General features: G+C 41.3%; 2 protein-coding genes across 4 annotated transcripts in view; both read left to right on the forward strand.

The window, feature by feature from the left end:
- The window catches only part of LOC120562999, a gene marked incomplete in the record, with an annotated part of 504869 nt that overhangs the window by 108987 nt on the left and 376146 nt on the right, over positions 1-19736 (forward strand).
- Positions 1-19736, forward strand: part of cpne4a (copine IVa) — a 94582-nt gene that overhangs the window by 17253 nt on the left and 57593 nt on the right. For all 3 annotated transcript variants that reach the window (XM_039807015.1, XM_039807017.1, XM_039807016.1), the window contains 2 exons: positions 12090-12269; positions 16745-16816. In XM_039807015.1, the coding sequence (XP_039662949.1) occupies positions 12090-12269; positions 16745-16816 (252 nt within the window). The remainder of the gene's footprint in view (positions 1-12089; positions 12270-16744; positions 16817-19736) is intronic.

The raw sequence follows: 19736 nt of genomic DNA on the forward strand, positions 1-19736 counted from the left end.
GTCCCATAACATAGGTAGAAACTGTCTGATATTTCTGTTTCTATAAGTCCCATAACATAGGTAGAAACTGTCTGATATTTCTGTGTCTATAAGTCCCATAACATAGGTAGGGTTGCTGCGTTGGTTTGCTGTAATTGACTGATTCGGGGCTTTGGAAGAAGCGTTAGGGTGTGTGTGCTGATGGTCAGACCTGGTTTCTGTTGCCCCACTTTATGTTTCTCGGAGTATTTTTAGACGTTTGCTCGCTGGTGGAGATGCAGATGAATGTATTTTCTTCTTTCACTTTGTCGTTCGTTCTCTCCCCAGCGGTGGCCTGGTTTTATTTGGCTCATGTAACACTTTGATCTTCAGCAGTTTCAGATCTGGTGTGTGTCTTCATATCAAAGTTCAGGCAGGATAATGACATGTTTCAGTAGTTCTTCCTTAATCTCAGGTTGAAAAGAAAGAGATGTGAAAAAGATCTGGATTAAAATGTCTCAGATCTGTAACATAAAATCACATCTAGGTCTTTCATTCGTACATATCACTCTGTAATTGTATATTCCAGGTATTTATGTCAGCGGCACACTGACTGCTGCTGTATAAGAGCGGGGAGATCCTCGTAGGGAGGAGGTCGGGGGGATGTTTGGCTCCTAAAACACAGGGCTTTCATAAGGAAGGGGTAGAGCTCATGTCCCTGAATAAGTTATGGAGAAAACACAAGACTTTCACCCAGGAAACAGGTGTTCATGTCCTGAAGAAGTTAAGGAGAAAACACAAGACTTTCACCCAGGAAACAGGTGTTCATGTCCTGAAGAAGTTAAGGAGAAAACACAAGACTTTCACCCAGGAAACAGGTGTTCATGTCCTGAAGAAGTTAAGGAGAAAACACAAGACTTTCACCCAGGGAAACGGTGTTCATGTCCTGGAAGAAGTTAAGGAGAAAACACAAGACTTTCACGCAGGAAACAGGTGTTCATGTCCTGGAAGAAGTTAAGGAGAAAACACAAGACTTTCACCCAGGAAACAGGTGTTCATGTCCTGAAGAAGTTAAGGAGAAAACACAAGACTTTCACCCAGGAAACAGGTGTTCATGTCCTGGAAGAAGTTAAGGAGAAAACACAAGACTTTCACAAAGGAAACAGGTGTTCATGTCCTGAAGAAGTTAAGGAGAAAACACAAGACTTTCACCCAGGAAACAGGTGTTCATGTCCCATGTTTTAACCCAAAACACAATCTTATCTGTAAGTCGTTTTGGTGCCTAAACCAGAACAGTTCTGTTCTTTTGTCTGCAGCAGTCTTAACACTGAGGCTGACCTGGATACGTGACTTTAAAAAAGTTGCAATAAGCATCAAAAAGTTGAAAAAAGGGTCAGAAAACCAACAAAAAAGCACCAAAAATGTCAGAAAAAAAACGTCAAAAACGAAATGTCAAAAAACATCAACAAAAGAAACAAATGGGTTGCAAATAGTCCCAAAAACGCCCCAAAAAATGTCCACAAATGTAAAAAAACAAAACAGCAAACCAATGAATAAAAGTGTCAGAAACTTTTACAATAAGAAAACAGCTGATATCTTGCCTGTAGGGCACCAAATTGGTTAGATGACATCTCACATGTATGAAAACAAAAGACAATGTGTGTATTTGAGTCCATAAATATATTTCCCATTTGTATGAAATGTCTGCTTGAACGTGTGATTTCTGCTTTTTCTTTGTCTCCGTCAAAGATCTAATTACTGTCAGGAAACCAAAGCTGGAGCCGGCTTTAGTTATGAATCCTCACACCTCACTGCAGATCTTCACACAACTCCCACAATCATCTGAGCACACACACACAGACAACACACACACACACACACACACACACACACACAGACACACACACAAACACACACACACACACACACACACACACACAACACACACACAACACACACACACAACACACACACACACACACACTACACACACACACACACACACACACACACACAGGCACAGGCACACGCATGCATGCACGCACGCACACACGTACACACACACACACACACACACAGACACACACACACACATAGAATAACAGAGACAGACAGAGACACATACACGCATATATATATATATATATATATATATATATATATATATATACATATATGAATGTGCATTTAGTAGCACGTTCTATCCCTGGTGCCAAAGCTGCGTTAGAGAAGTTGTTAAAAGGAGACAAAGAAAGCAGTGGCGGCTCGTCAATAGAGGGCGCCAGGGCGCTGCCCCCATCAAATCCCAGAAATACGAAAATATACTTAAACACAAAAATTATATAAAAATGAAATAAAAATAAAAGATAAAATAAAATAATTTACTCATACGATGTGCCGGCTGTTAGTCAGAGCCTCAGCATTTAATAAAAACTGGCTTTTCTTTAGCTATTTTCTATGATTCAATATGCTTCATGCGGTTTCATGGGCATGGACGCTGGACAAATGGATGTCTTTACACTTTCGGCCAGCATGTGACCTGACGCTGGTCTTTAATTGGTTTCTTAAAGATTCTCCTCTGGATGAAGCTCGCTGCGTCCCTGGCGAATCAGAATTGAAAACATGTTATTTTATCCAATCTGATTGGTTCTCGACACCTATCAATCAACTTTACGCTACTCGCGCAGGCGATACCGTCACTCCGCCAAAACCTTGCAAGCTGACAATCACTTTCATAGAGATAATGGCAGCAGTTAAACCAAATTTTGTCACTGATTTGAGAAGATCTCGGACCGGACCAACCCAATTTACAAATCCAGCAGCAGGCTGAGGCCAGTGACGGAGGACTAAGCTCCACCCGGGCCTTCACCAGCTCTTGTTATGTGAAACGGAGTTGGCTGGCTGGATGTGATGTTAGCAATGCCTTTTTTTTGCTTACCCTGTCTTTTATTTCAAAGTGTCGGCACTGAGGTTTTGGGGACAACAACTGAAGTCTCTTTTATATAGACCTTAGTGGTCCCCTAATACTGTATCTGAAGTCTCTTTTATATAGACCTTAGTGGTCCCCTAATACTGTATCTGAAGTCTCTTTTATATAGACCTTAGTGGTCCTCTAACACTGTATCTGAAGTCTCTTTTATATAGACCTTAGTGGTCCCCTAATACTGTATCTGAAGTCTCTTTTATATAGGCCTTAGTGGTCCCCTAATACTGTATCTGAAGTCTCTTTTATATAGACCTTAGTGGTCCCCTAATACTGTATCTGAAGTCTCTTTTATATAGACCTTAGTGGTCCCCTAATACTGTATCTGAAGTCTCTTTTATATAGACCTTAGTGGTCCCTAATACTGTATCTGAAGTCTCTTTTGTATAGACCTTAGTGGTCCCCTAATACTGTATCTGAAGTATCTTTTATATAGACCTTAGTGGTCCCCTAATACTGTATCTGATGTCTCTTTTATATAGACCTTAGTGGTCCCCTAATACTGTATCTGAAGTCTCTTTTATATAGACCTTAGTGGTCCCCTAATACTGTATCTGAAGTCTCTTTTATATAGACCTTAGTGGTCCCCTAATACTGTATCTGAAGTCTCTTTTATATAGACCTTAGTGGTCCCCTAATACACTATCTGAAGTCTCTTTTATATAGGCCTTAGTGGTCCCCTAATACTGTATCTGAAGTCTCTTTTATATAGACCTTAGTGGTCCCCTAATACTGTATCTGAAGTCTCTTTTATATAGACCTTAGTGGTCCCCTAATACTGTATCTGAAGTCTCTTTTATATAGACCTTAGTGGTCCCCTAATACTGTATCTGAAGTCTCTTTTATATAGACCTTAGTGGTCCCCTAATACTGTATCTGAAGTCTCTTTTATATAGACCTTAGTGGTCCCCTAATACTGTAGCCTATCTGAAGTCTGTTGGGTGAGCTCGTGGGTGAGCTTCTCCTTATGACCTCATAAGGAGAAGATTCCTGATTGGTCCATCTGAGCTTTCATTTTCTCAAAGGCAGAGCAGGATACCCAGGGCTCAGTTTACACCTATCACCATTTGTAGCCACTGGGGGACCATAGGCAGGCTGGGGGAACTCATATTAATGTTAAAAAACCTCATAAAGTGAAATTTTCATGCCATGGGACCTTTTAAGGGAACGTCAAAAACTATACAGAACGAGCTTCTGGACTGTTTGCTGTCTGTTACAAGAGAAATAATAATCAACGAAGTCCAGACAAGTGAAGTGAAGACAGAGCTCAGTCTCATCTACAGCAAGGAAGGGTTCAAAGCCTGCCGTAGTGCTGTGGAGCTATTCCAGCTGTCCATGGAAAAGAGACTGGTTACTGAGATGCCTGACTTTAATCAGAGAGTCATTAAGAAATTTGCCGGCCAGAAGGAAAAGAGAGCAAAATTTATGTTCAAGTAGTTAACATGCTTTTTGGTATTGAGTGGGAGGATATAGTTATATCTATATATATATGTATATATATATATATATATATATATATATATAGTTGTTAAAAAAACTCAGTCAGAGTCACTATCTTCTTTATCTGAATATTTATAACAATCTAAAATCTGAACAAGCAACCCGCTGAAAATGTTGTGCTGAAGTGGAAGATTTCTGGCTCAGATTCTGACTTAAAAACCTTTGACGTTTGTGTTGTGTTGATGATGAAAGATGTGAGAAACATGTCAGCTGTTTCGATAAAAACTCTCTTTCTTCTGTCGGCAGATTGAAATGTTTACCAGAGGATCTGAAGCGTCAGAGTTGTTTGAGAGACACTGAAGTGTTTCTTCCTCTAAGACCCAAAAAGGCTTTTTAAAATGTCAGGGAAGAATGCAGTAAATTATCCGAATACTTCTTCCTCTTCTTCACCGGGCTGCAGGATGTCTGGAGGTCTGGATTCACTTTGATTTGGATTCTCTAAAGCAGTGGTTCTCAAGCTGTTTTTCAATAATGTTCCCCCTTTGAACAGTGTCTTTAAGCCATGTCTTTATGCCTAACCAACACAAAACAGACAGTAGAAAAAAGTCAGGAAGAAAGGCAAGAAAAGGTCAAAACAAACGACAAAACCTTCAAAAAAGGTGACAAACTTCAAAAACAGAGACAAAAACTTAAAGGGGTGATAGAATGATTATATAGGGTATTTCACACTGTTCCTTATGGTCTCCTAATGGGGTATGTAACATTGGTTGGGCTGAAAATGGCCTGGTTGATATTTTATGGGCCCTTATGCATCCCTGTGTTTTGGCCCTATTTGTAACAAGAGCTTTTCTTCCAAATATGGTATGGTCATGAATATTTAGATGAGCTGCGCGCTGATTGGTTGAGCGACTTGCCATACGCAGACATTAGAGACGCGCGCTGATTGGTTGAGCGAATCCCCAATACACATACATTAGAGAAGTGACAGAATCTCATATTCCAGACACTGCAATGTTTCATTACCAAATTCACTTCTGAGACTTTTTTAAGCGAGAAATCAACTATATAAAGCTGAAATATGGGCTGTTTTACAAAAATTGATGGCTAATTGCAAATTTGGTAAGCGTGTCGGACTTTAGGAGCTCCACACAGTCTGGCCGAAAGCGGCAGCCTGCTGGGCTCCATACCCAGGGCAAAGTCACCCTTTGTGGATACTGCACTAGGGCTCCGCGGCCAGCTGCCGGCATAACTCTAATATATTTACGGTTTGAATTTTCCGTCACGCTTATATAACATCATTACCCAATGTCTTATAAAGCTAACCGTTGTGTCCGATTTGATTTTAAGGCATTTTACGGACCGGTCTTTGTAGGACGAGCAGCTGCTTGCTATATGTCCCATTCATTACAATGGGGAAATACCGCAGCTAGCTAGCTACACTGTCGCCATAACTAAATTATATTTACAGTTTGAATTTCGTCACGCCACTTATATAACATCATTCCCCAATGTCTTATAAAGCTAACAGTTGATTTTAAGGCATTTTTATGAACGCAAGGCGTCTTTGTAGGACGAGCAGCTGCTTGCTACATGTCCCATTCATTACAATGGGGAAATATCGCAGCTTGCTCACTTTCGCATAACTAAAGTATATTTACAGTTTGAATTTCGTCACGACATGAATATTACAGGTTTCTCAAGGTCTTACAATGCTTAGCTAACACTTGTCCGATTTCGGATTTCAATTGAATGTATTTTTGTGAATGTCAGAGTTAGGAGGAGGCTAGCTAGCTCTCATTGATGGACTCCATCTCACCGCGGCTCTATCAATGAGACTCGCGGACAAGAGGCGTTTATTTCCCCGATTGTTTGTTTAAATAACTCAACACACATACCCATTATAAGATTAACTGGAACCTGCGGGCTGCGGTAAAAGATTGCGGGCGTAACAAGCTCGCTGACACGGTCAGGGCGGCGATGTAGCAACCCAGGCAGCACCAACACCGGCACTAAACTCCGACACACAGTCGGAGAAAATTTGCAATTAGCCATCCATTTAAGTAAAGCGGCCCATATTTGAGCTTTATATGGTTGATTTCTCGCATAAAAAAGTTTCAGAAGTGAATTTTGTAATGGAATAGCAGAGATCTGCGTGACCTAGCTAGATTCAGAAAACTACCTGATCTCAGGTCAGTTATGTAGCCTATGTAAATGTTGGGGCGTGACCGTTCTCTTAATACACCCATGGGCTGACAAAGGTTCCGGTTTTTGGGAGGTTGACGTCAACTTCCAGCTTTGTTGAGATTCGCCCGTTTTCAGCGGCAGTTTCAAAATATGAGATTTTCATAGTAAAGGGGTGTCAGTGGGATTTTGAGCTTCTATGTATGTCCTATTTACCCACCGAACTGTCCTCATTCAACTATGACAGGGTAAAATCGGTTTTGCATTCTATCACCCCTTTAAATGTTTTTTGCTAAACATGTCACGTACCCCCTGCAGTCCTCCAAAGTACCCCTAGGGGGACATGTACCCCCTGCAGTCCTCATAAGTACCCTTAGGGGGACACGTACCCCCTGCAGTCCTCCAATGTTTAACTAATGCATTGCATGACACCATGTTGGCTTATATACATCATCAGGACCACAGTACGGCCTGTGCTATGGTCTTGTACAGTATCTGTTGTATGTACATGCTGTCTGTGTTTATTTGTTCCTACTATGGCTGCAGCATGGGTTAGGTGTCCAAGATAAATTTCCCACGATGTGGGACAATAAAGTTAATCTTGAATCTTGTACAGGCAGTTGTGGATGAATGGAGCGTGGGTAAACTTGCAATCTAGGTACAATGATTCACCAAACCTGCTTTTTTTGCAGTTTAACTAACTTTAACAAAGATTTAATTTTGTCGTAACGGGTAACGAAGATGCTGACATGGGAAATGTATCGGAGTAAAAGTCAACATTTCAGGTGCAGTGATGAGCACGGCAGCCCTTGGTGCGCGCTCATATTCCATGGTGTAATTAGAACGAAAACATGAACTTAATGGATAGATTGTTGGGAAATGTGTTGACAAAAAAAAAAGGGCCCATTTAATGGACGTTTTCCCCAGCTGCAGGATTGAACCAAACATTTATAAGTGCTGCTGTTAGATTCAGATGAAGATCTAATTGAACAAACCGTCCTGATGTCATTCTGTTGGAGATGTGTTTGTCAGTTCGGCTCTCCGTCTGCCAGCAAACAGGAAGTAAACACACACAAGTGTCATCCTGAGAAAAGGAAACCCGGAGCGTGTTGTTGACAGGGGAGCGGGCCTATGTTCCCACAGCCCTATGGTCCCACAGCCCTATGTTCCCACATCCCTATGTTCCCACAGCCCTATGGTCCCACAGCCCTATGTTCCCACAGCCCTATGTTCCCACAGCCCTATGGTCCCACAGCCCTATGGTCCCACAGCCCTATGTTCCCACAGCCCTATGTTCCCACAGCCCTATGGTCCCACAGCCCTATGTTCCCACAGCCCTATGTTCCCACAGTTCCCACATTTCTAAGATTTTTTTCCAAAATTAGGCCCTATGTTCCCACATTTCCTTTTTCATGAATTTGTATCAGATTTTATCGCCATAACCCTAACCCCTAACCCTAACCCTAACCCTACATTTTTTGTGGGAGGATAGGGCTTAAATTGAAGGAAAATGTAGGAACGCAAGACCTCATTTTGAAAACGTCCTAGAAATGTGGGACCATAGGGCTGTGGGAACATAGGGCTGTGGGAACATAGGGCAGTGGGAACATAGGACTGTGGGAACATAGGGCAGTGGGAACATAGGGCTGTGGGAACATAGGGCTGTGGGAACATAGGGCTGTGGGAACATAGGACTGTGGGAACATAGGGCTGTGGGAACATAGGGCTGTGGGAACATAGGGCTGTGGGAACATAGGACTGTGGGAACATAGGGCTGTGGGAACATAGGGCTGTGGGAACATAGGGCTGTGGGAACATAGGGATGTGGGAACATAGGGCTGTGGGAACATAGGGATGTGGGAACATAGGGCTGTGGGACCATAGGGATGTGGGAACATAGGGCAGTGGGAACATAGGGCTGTGGGACCATAGGGATGTGGGAACATAGGGCTGTGGGACCATAGGGCGTGGGACCATAGGGGCGGTGGGAACATAGGGATGTGGGAACATAGGGCTGTGGGAACATAGGGCTGTGGGACCATAGGGATGTGGGAACATAGGACTGTGGGACCATAGGGCTGTGGGACCATAGGGCTGTGGGACCATAGGGATGTGGGAACATAGGGCTGTGGGACCATAGGGATGTGGGAACATAGGGCTGACCACGTTGACAGAAAGCGTTCAGGTTTCCCAGCAGAAGAATCAAACAGAGTTCCCTCTGATCTGTTAAACGAGCTGCTGCTGCTGTTGTTGTTGTTTGAGTGCATAGACAGCAGGAAGCCGCTCCCTACAGACTCGTTAAAAGTGAAGTTAAGACCGACGCGGACTCTGCAGAGGCGGAGCGGCTGATTGTCTGCAGAGTCCGCCTCGCAGGTCGTGATCCGACAAAACACCGACGATTCTCAGAAGGGAAAACATCTTTCACACGGCTGCTGAAGGCTGGAAACCATTACATGAATTATGTCATTTGTGCAATATGTACAGGGTTGTTGAATGAAAAACTGCCACTGAAAGAAGGAGATAATGTGCTTACTATATAAGTACCTGTCTAATGTATATGAGAGTATTACTATATAAGTACCTGTCTAATGTATATGAGAGTATTACTATATAAGTACCTGTCTAATGTATATGAGAGTATTACTATATAAGTACCTGTCTAATGTATATGAAAGTATTACTATATAAGTACCTGTCTAATGTATATGAAAGTATTACTATATAAGTACCTGTCTAATGTATATGAAAGTATTACTATATAAGTACCTGTCTAATGTATATGAAAGTATTACTATATAAGTACCTGTCTAATGTATATGAGAGTATTACTATATAAGTACCTGTCTAATGTATATGAGAGTATTACTATATAAGTACCTGTCTAATGTATATGAGAGTATTACTATATAGGACCTGACTAATGTATATAGAGCATTACTATATAGGACCTGTCTAATGTATATGAGAGTATTACTATATAGGACCTGTCTAATGTATATGAGTATTACTATATAGGGACCTGTCTAATGTATATGAGAGTATATATATAGGGACCTGACTAATGTATATGAGAGTATTACTATATAGGGACCTGTCTAATGTATATGAGAGCATTACTATATAGGGACCTGTCTAATGTATATGAGAGTATTACTATATAGGGACCTGTCTAATGTATATGAGAGTATTACTATATAGGGACCTGTCTAATGTATATGAGAGTATTACTATATAGGTACCTGTCTAATGTATATGAGAGTATTACTATATAGGGACCTGTCTAATGTATATGAGAGTATTACTATATAGGTACCTGTCTAATGTATATGAGAGTATTACTATATAGGGACCTGTCTAATGTATATGAGAGTATTACTATATAGGGACCTGTCTAATGTATATGAGAGTATTACTATATAGGGACCTGTCTAATGTATATGAGAGTATTACTATATAGGGACCTGTCTAACGTATATGAGAGACTGTTTTGTGTTGCATGAGACTAGGTGTTAAGAGATGCTTATTTTCTGTATTTTGTGTTGTCTTTGTAAAGCTGCGTCCAAAACAAATTTCCCTTCGGGGACAATAAAGTGTATCTTATCTTATCTTATACACCAAAAGGAAAGAGAAAAACACAACAGGATGTAGACGGCAGAGATAATTACAGGCCGTTTGTACTAATAATTAGGGCCACGCTGCAACAGTGTGACGTCAAAAACGTGACGCATTGTCGCTTATTCTGATGTCTTTTAAGCGTTTTTCAAAGTTTTTGCCGCTTCTCCAGACAATTACGTCGCTTCTTTTGACGTTTGAGGCTTTTATTTGATGGTTTTGATGCTTTTTTCTAAGTTATTGTTGCTTTTTTTGACGTTTTGACACGACCCACAACCAGAAAAGTATTAAAAAACTGAGTAAGTGTTGAGTTAATGGCGAGTAAGACATCCAGCGGTGTCAGCAGGATGCCGGACTTCTTTTCACTGATTCAGACAAACTCCAACGGTCTAATTAAAGCGCCTTCAACGAACCGTTGTGGAGGATCTCCAGCCTGAACGCCATCTGTCAGCCGACGCTGCTGGACGGCCGTGTGAGCGCACGCAGCTCGCTCGGCGCACTCTTTCTGCCAGGACTCGGAGGAATCTTGTGTCCTCATCATGTGCCAGACGCACAAACAATATGGCATTCATTGTTCGTAGGTTTTGAGTCAAGAGACTCCACTGGCTCCAAAAAGAAGTCCATTTTCTCAGAGGTGGAAAGATATTCTACTTAAAAGGTCCCAGTGTGTAACGTGTTTAGTTGTTCATTATCGAAATCGGTGTTGCCCGTTCACCAACTTGTCCTTTTTCATGAATATTTACCTCCACTATCAATTCCCAAGTATTCCTTTCGGCTTGAAATTTTACATTTGCATTCGCATGAACTGGAGTAGATGCTCCATATTCATGCTCCATCTTGAAATACGTTAGCTGGTAAGGGACATACAAGACACACTGCTCCGCCTTTATGTGTGTGTGTGTGTGTGTGTGTGTGTGTGTGTGTGTTCTGTGTAAGAGACATACAGGACGTACTGCTCCACCTTTCGCGTTTTCGCTGTCACATGATAAACTCACAGCTGCTGCTAATGGGTAACATGGAGGATCAACACGTATTCAAAATCCAAATTTCAGGAACAGGAGTCTTCTTCTTCTTCTTCTTCTCCCAGAAAAAGAAAACGGAGATTGAATAGAGCAAGAGAGCGGCTTTTTGAAGCGTGAAGGCTACCGTAGCTGTAGTACCTACTGTGAACTGCGTGGTGAGAGAGAGCTGATTGTTGATATAGGATCTCAGCGCTGAGATGGGAGACATTCCCACACATTGGACCTTTAAGTAAAAGTAGTGTTACTTTGATGACCGAAACGTTGTATTTTTCTAATAAATTATTGCTTGCGTAATTGTCAGTGTGCGGGATTTTCTCTCTACTTAAGTTCAAGTAAAATAAGTAATCAGTGTTTTGTCAATTTTTCGGACATTTTTGCAGCGTTTTTTTTACATTTTTGTTACTTATTTTTGTCACCTTCCTGGATTTTCTTTCCCCCTAAGTTTTTGTTGCCTTTTTCAAGGTTTTTTTATGACAATGTCTTATCGTTTAGCCTTTTTTCTTTTGTTTTTCCAAAGTTTTTGTCAATTACAAGGTTTTGGGCGCAGCACCTGAGCCATTTGGACAAAACCTAAGCCGAATGAATGTAAAATCAATGGCGGCAAGCAAACTACTTACAAGACTTTTCTTAGACCTAATCTAAATTTAAATAGCAAATTTAGTCTTCTAGCTTTCTGAGTGTTACTTTTTATCTGCTCTAGCTTTTCCAATGTTTTAGACCCAGATTTGGCGATAATAACGGTCCAAAATGACATGAAATTGCAAATGTTTGCATGCATTTTCTTGAGGGTGGAAACCCCTAAGCCACCCAACCAATACATGCACCTAAACCTGTCTATGTGTGTGTGTGTGTGTGTGTGTGTGCGTGTGTGTGTGCCCGTGTGTGTGTTGCAGGTGGACCGGACAGAGGTGATTCGCAGCTGTGTGAACCCCACCTACTCCAAAGTCTTCACGCTGGACTTTTATTTTGAAGAGGTGCAGCGTCTGCGCCTGGAACTCTACGACGTCAACAGCAGCCACAACGGCCTGAAGGAGGCCGACTTCCTGGGCTCGCTGGAGTGCACGCTGGGACAGGTGAGCCACCTGGACGCACTTTACTAACCCGAACCTTCACCGAACCTTCACCGAACATCACGCGCCGTTATTAAAGAGTCCAACATGTCTGGTATACTGGTTACGAGAAATTATAACTTTTTCTCCTGAAATATTACTTTTTGTTTCTTGAAATGTTACAATTTTGTTTCCTTATTTACGATTTTTTTCTTGAACTATTATGACTTTTTTATATCATATATATTGATATTATATTTTTTTATATTAAAGGTTTTTTTCCTCCTTGAAATATAACTAACTTTTTTTTCTATAAATTTAACAATTTGTTTCTTGAAAATTACAATTTCTTTTTGTGAAATATTAAGACTTTTTTTCTCTTGAAATATTACATTACTTTGTCATAGTACACAACCACTTAGATTTTAGAGTTGGAGCTTTATCAGTGATCCACATGTGCAGAATACATTTCCGGGCAAAGTGCAAAAGAACATTTTTGTAATTTTCTATTAGGAAGATCATGAGGAATCTCAATCGAGATCTTATCGTACGGAGAAATGATCCAAAACTGTCGGACTGCTGGGCGAAAATATTGATTTTAATATAAAAAAAAACTTGAGAGGCATTATTACAGCCTCAAGGCAGCAGAAAGCAGAGATATTAATCTGAAAACATCCTCCTGATAATACAAGCACAATAAGCTGTCTGCTGATATAAAGGAATCCCTGAAGCTAGAATAACTGACACACACACACACACACACACACACACACACACACACACACACACACACACACACACACACACACACGCATGCACAACGTTCGTTATTCTTCTGCCTGCCGCACCAAACGTGTTCTCAAGTCTGCTGAAGCTTCTTGAATCTCTTAAATTAGTGTTATTTCTTATAGAGTTTGGTTGAAATGCAAATAATTGTGTCTCAAAAACAAAACAAAAAGCCCTGATTTATTTATTTATTTAAATGAGAAACAGCAGATAACACTAAATTAAAAAGAGTCTTCCTGAATCTAAAGAAGTCTCAGCTTAGTTGGACTAATTAACGAGCTAATTTAGTATTCAGATTTTTATTTCTGCACCAGTTCAAGGATGTGCTGTTAATGTAGAGAGAAGCAGAATAACAATTACCTCCGAGATCTGCAGCTGTCCCTATGACAAGCTGCCTGAAGTATTCAACCTTCACTTACAAACACATATATATACTTTACTTGCGCGCACACACACACACACACACACACACACACACACACACACACACACACACACACACACACACACACACACATATATACACACACACACACACACACCACACATTCACATATATATATATATATATATATATATATATATATATATTTATAGTCCATATTTAATGCTGGTCTCTAGACTTTATTTTTGCACTATTTGACTTATTTGCACCATACCACCATGACACATCCTGTCATAGAGAAAAACAACGTACAAAACTCTCGTAGGGGAAAGAGAATATACATGCGTAGATACAATACAAATTATGTCAAATGTTGTCATGACAACTTGACATAATGTCAATGTCAAGTTGTCTTAATAAGCACACTCCAAAGACATTTAATGTCAAGTTGTCATGACCAAGACAACTTCTGGTAATGTCACTTTGATTAATGTCTAGTTGTCATAATCAAGACAACCTAAACAATGTCACCTTGTCATGTCAACAAACTAATGACACTTAATGACAGAAGTCACAAAAGTTTATGACACGTTCATGACAGTGTGATGTCATTATCATGACAGTGTCATGTCACGATTATGTCGATACCTTCAAGTAAAGTGTTACCAAATCTTTTTCTAAGAAAGTCAGCACGCCTGCAGGGTTGCCAGGGGAACGTTCAATCTCGGTTACCGTGCTGAACCCTGTTTCCTCATTTGGTGGGTGTGTCTCTCGTTTATTGGCTGAGTCACAGGTGATACCCAATCAGCTGCAGCGGTGGAATGTAACTAAGTACATGTACTCCAGTACTATACTTAAGTCCACATGTTGAGCTACTTGTACTTTACTTGATTCTTTTCTTTTAATGCCACTTTCTACTTCTACTCCGCTACATTTCAGAGAGAAATATTGTACTTTTTACTCCGCTACATTCATCTGGTCCAGCTTTAGTTACTAGTTACTTTAGTTACTACACTACATTCATCTGGTACAGCTTTAGTTACTAGTTACTTTAGTTACTCCACTACATTCATCTGTTACAGCTTTAGTTACTAGTTACTTTAGTTACTCTAACTACATTCATCTGTTCCAGCTTTAGTTACTAGTTACTTTAGTTACTCCACTACATTCATCTGTTACAGCTTTAGTTACTAGTTACTTTAGTTACTCCACTACATTCATCTGTTACAGCTTTAGTTACTAGTTACTTTAGTTACTACCTACATTCATCTGTTCCAGCTTTAGTTACTAGTTACTTTAGTTAATACACTACATTCATCTGTTACAGTTTTAGTTACTAGTTACTTTAGTTACTTCCACAATCTGTTCCAGCTTAGTTACTAGTTACTTTAGTTACTGCACTACATTCATCTGTTCCAGCTTTAGTTACTAGTTACTTTAGTTACTCCCTACATCATCTGTTACAGCTTTAGTTACTAGTTACTTTAGTTACTCCACATTCATCTGTTACAGCTTTAGTTACTAGTTACTTTAGTTACTCCCTACATTCATCTGTTACAGCTTTAGTTACTAGTTACTTTAGTTACCCCTACATCATCTGTTACAGCTTTAGTTACTAGTTACTTTAGTTACTACACTACATTCATCTGTTACAGTTTTAGTTACTAGTTACTTTAGTTACTCCACTACATATCTGTTCCACTTTAGTTACTAGTTACTAAGTTACCCACACATCTTCCACTTAGTTACTAGTTACTTTAGTTACCATACATTCATCTCCGTCCAGCTTAGACGCTTTAGTACTTCATCTGTCCAGCTTTAGTACTAGTACTTTAGTTACCAACACATTGTTCACTGTAGTTACAGTTACTTTAGTTACTCCGCTACATTCATCTGTTCCAGCTGTAGTTACTAGTTACTTTAGTTACTCCACTACATTCATCTGTTCCAGCTTTAGTTACTAGTTACTTTAGTTACTCCACTACATTCACCTGTTCCAGCTGTAGTTACTAGTTACTTTAGTTACTTATATGGAAAAACACAGAATCAGTCCTTAACATTTCCAGACGTATGGCTGATAAAATGAGCTGATAAACGAGAATAAACATAAGCATGTAAAAATAAATCCAGCCTTTGTTTGGAGATGGACATCAGCTGCTGGTCTCGTTACGAGCTCGAGTTCTCTGGAAACGACGCCGGGGATTGTGGGAGTGTGTGATGAAACGGCGAGCTCAGATGAAGGATGGAGAGTCGGGAGAAGCCTCCTCGTGTGTGTCTGCGTCAGCGCCGCTCGGCTCGGCGCCGCTCGGCTCGGCTGCCAGATCCTCCACCGGCCAGATGGTTGCCTGGAGCGACGGAGGTTTCTGCTAAACAGGCCGGGGAGGAAACAGCCAGAAAACAGTCGGCCAATCGTAGGAGAGCGCTGCTGCTTTGTGCAGCGGCCAGTTTGTTTCAGCAGAGGGAGAAACAACAGGAGCCATCGGCGCGGAGACGTCCATCTGAACCACTTTTATTAATTATTCTACACTGAACTAAATTATAAATGCTCCATATTTGTTTCGCGTGGCCAGGGCCCCCATAAGATTGAGCCTCGACCCCCCCTCTGGCCCCCCTAACTGTGGCAAATACTTTCGTACATTCTTAACCCCACCTTTATGTGTTTTTGGCGCGTGTGTTGTTGTGTTTGTTTATGTGTGCTTGTGTGTGTGCCTGTGTCTTTATGTGTGTGCGTGTGTGTTTGTGTGTGTATGTGCCTACGTATGTGTGTGCCTACGTGTGTGTCTGTGTGCGTGTGTGTTTGTGTGTGTATGTGTGTGTACGAGTGTGTGCATGCGTCTTTGTGTGTGCTTGTGTGTGTGCATGTGTGTGCGTCTTTATGTGTGTGCGTATGTGTGTCTCTTTGTGTGCGTGTGTGTTTGTGTGTGTATGTGTGTGTGTTTGTGTGTGGACGAGTGTGTGCATGCGTCTTTGTGTGTGCTTGTGTGTGTGCCTGTGTCTTTATGTGTGTGCGCACGTGTGTGTCTGTGTGTGTGTGTGTTTGTGTGTGTATGTGTGTGCGTACGTGTGTGTCTGTGTGCGTTTGTGTGTGTATGTGTGTGTGCGAGTGTGTGCATGCATCTTTGTGTGTGCTTGTGTGTGTGCGTGAGTGTGTGTGTGTTTGTGTGTGCACGAGTGTGTGCATGCGTCTTTGTGTGTGCTTTTGTGTCTGTGTGCGTGTGTTTGACTGTGTGCGTGGGTGTGTGTGTGCGTGTCTTTTGTGTGTGTGTGTGTGTGTGTGTGTGTGTGTGTGTGTGTGTGTGTGTGTGTGTGTGTTTGTGTGTGTGTGCAGATCGTCTCTCAGAGGAAGCTGTGCAAAGCGTTGCTCAGACCAGGAGGCAGCGTGGGGAAATCCATCATCACGGTGAGATTCCCTCTCTCTCTCTCTCTCTCTCTCTCTCTCTCTCTCTCTCTCTCTCTCTCTCTCTCTCTCCTTCCTACTCCTTCCACTCTCTCTATTCTCCGTCTCGTTAAGAGATTCCTCAGTTTTAAACGTAGGTGTGACTGCAGAGTCTCTGTTGCTTCTTCCTTTCTACCTTTCCTCCTTTCTACCTTTCCTCCTTTCTACCTTTCCTCCTTTCTACCTTTCCTCCTTTCTACCTTTCCTCCTTTCTTTGCACGTTGTTTCTCTGCACTGTGAGACTCTCAGATGTTAAATTCAGAAGTCAGAGATTTGAAAACCTTGTTTATAGACAGGAAGCTCTATTTTCTGTCTTCTTTTGTATCTCCCACCTTCTTTTTTATTGTTTTCCTCAATCTCTCCTTTCCTTCCTTCCTTTTTGCTTTTTTTCTCTCCTACATTATGTTCCTCTTCATGCAGAAATTGAACTCTTTTTTTTAATTTTAAAACCTTGTTTAAAGGTGCTCTAAAGGTGCTTTTTAGGCTACAACATTTTTTGTCACATACAGCAAACATCTCCTCACTATCTGCTAGCTGCCTGTCCCCTGAACACACTAAAAAACATCTCCTCACTATCTGCTAGCTGTCTGTCCCCTGAACACACTGTAAAACATCTCCTCACTATCTGCTAGCTGTCTGTCCCTGAACACACTGTAAAAACATCTCCTCACTATCTGCTAGCTGTCTGTCCCCTGAACACACTGTAAAAACATCTTCTCACTATCTGCTAGCTGTCTGTCCCCTGACACACTGTAAAACATTCTCCCACTTTCTTTACTACTCCTGAACACACTGTAAAAACATCTTCTCACTATCTGCTAGCTGCCTGTCCCCTGAACACACTGTAAAAAACATCTCCTCACTATCTGCTAGCTGCCTGTCCCCTGAACACACTGCTAAAAACATCTCCCTCACTATCTGCTAGCTGTCTGTCCCTGAACACACTGTAAAAACATCTCCTCACTATCTGCTAGCTGTCTGTCCCCTGAACACACTGTAAAAAACATCTCCTCACTATCTGCTAGCTGTCTGTCCCCTGAACACACTGTAAAAAACATCTCCTCACTATCTGCTAGCTGTCTGTCCCCTGAACACACTGTAAAAAACATCTCCTCACCATCTGCTAGCTGCCTGTCCCCTGAACACACTGTAAAAAATATCTCCTCACTATCTGCTAGCTGCCTGTCCCCTGAACACACCGTGGTCCTCTCAGCCGGACCGACAGGATTTGGGATTAGTTTCGGTCCTCTGCTGCTCTCACAGATGAACCTGTTTATTTCTGTAACATCCCTCTGATGTGTGCTTCACCTCTGTGAACATATGACACGCTTCAGGGGGATTTATTTTGAAAGGATTTCTTAGCAGGAAGCAGCCAATCAGAGCCTTTTATTTCCTTCTCTCTGTCTTCTTCTCTCCAACCGAGTTTCTTTACATTCTTTCTTTCATTTCTTACTTTCTTTTTTGTTTGTTTACTTTCTTTATTGCTTCTTTTGTTATGTGTTCGTCCCTTTATTTCCCTCACACACACATAGAGACACTCACACACACACACAGACACACACATACACCTAACACATACACACACACAGACACACACACACACACAGACACACACATACACAAAAAACACACACACACACACATAGACACACACACACACACACAGAGACACACACACACGCATAGAGACACTCACACACACAGACACACACATACAAACACACACACACGCACACACATAGAGACACACACACACACAGACACACACATACACAACACACACACACACACACACAGACACATCACACACACACACACACACACAGAGACACATACACACACAGAGACACAAACAAACACACAGACACATACAAATACACACACACACATAGACACATAGAGACACACAAACACAAAAACACACAGACACACACAGAGACACACACAGATACACACAGAAACACACACACACACACAGAAACACACACACACTCACACAAACAGACACACACACACACACACAGACAGACACACACACACACACACACATAGAGACACACAAACACAAAAACACACAGACACACACAGAGACACACACAGACACACACACAGATACACACAGAAACACACACACACACACAGAAACACACACACACTCACACAAACAGACACACACATACACACACACAGACAGACACACACACACACACACACACACACACACACACACACAAACACACACATAGAGACACTGTCCCTTTGATTCTATTCGTCTTTCTAATTTTCTCACCTTCTTTCCTCCTTCATTTCCTTCATTAATCCTTCTTTACCTTCAGGCTTCCTCCCTCCTTTCTTTCCTTTCTTTGTTTATTTCTGTCTTCCTTTCTTCCTGTCACATCCCACCATCTTTTTACTGTCTTGCTTTTGTACCAAAAACAACAGAAAGTGTTTTTTTTTTGTCGTTGCTGTGTTTTCAGCACCACGGTGAGAAGGACAGCTCCTCTGCTGGAGCTGTCCTTCTCACCGTGGTGCTGAAACACACTTCTTTCCTCTTTCCTTTCCTTTTCAGTCATTTCTTCTCTCCTCAGCAGAGTTTTCTTCCTCTGTAATATATCATTTAAGGATAGAGGGATAAAATGACAGGAAATGGGGGGATATATTTATGACCATGAGTCTCAGTTGTATAATATAAATGTCTCGATGTGTCTCTCTGTTTTCGCCCTCAGCTGATTTCAGTCTGTTCACATGACAACAGACCCAAACTGAAAATATCTTCTCATTTGTTTTCTGAATCTCTGAAGAGAAAACATGTTGTTTAAAAACCCTGCAGGCTTCTCTTCATGTCTGATCTGTTGTTTATCTGGATATGATCCTCTTTATGGGA

Source organism: Perca fluviatilis, chromosome 7 (genome assembly GCF_010015445.1).
Source record: "Perca fluviatilis chromosome 7, GENO_Pfluv_1.0, whole genome shotgun sequence".
NCBI classification, from domain to species: domain Eukaryota; kingdom Metazoa; phylum Chordata; class Actinopteri; order Perciformes; family Percidae; genus Perca; species Perca fluviatilis.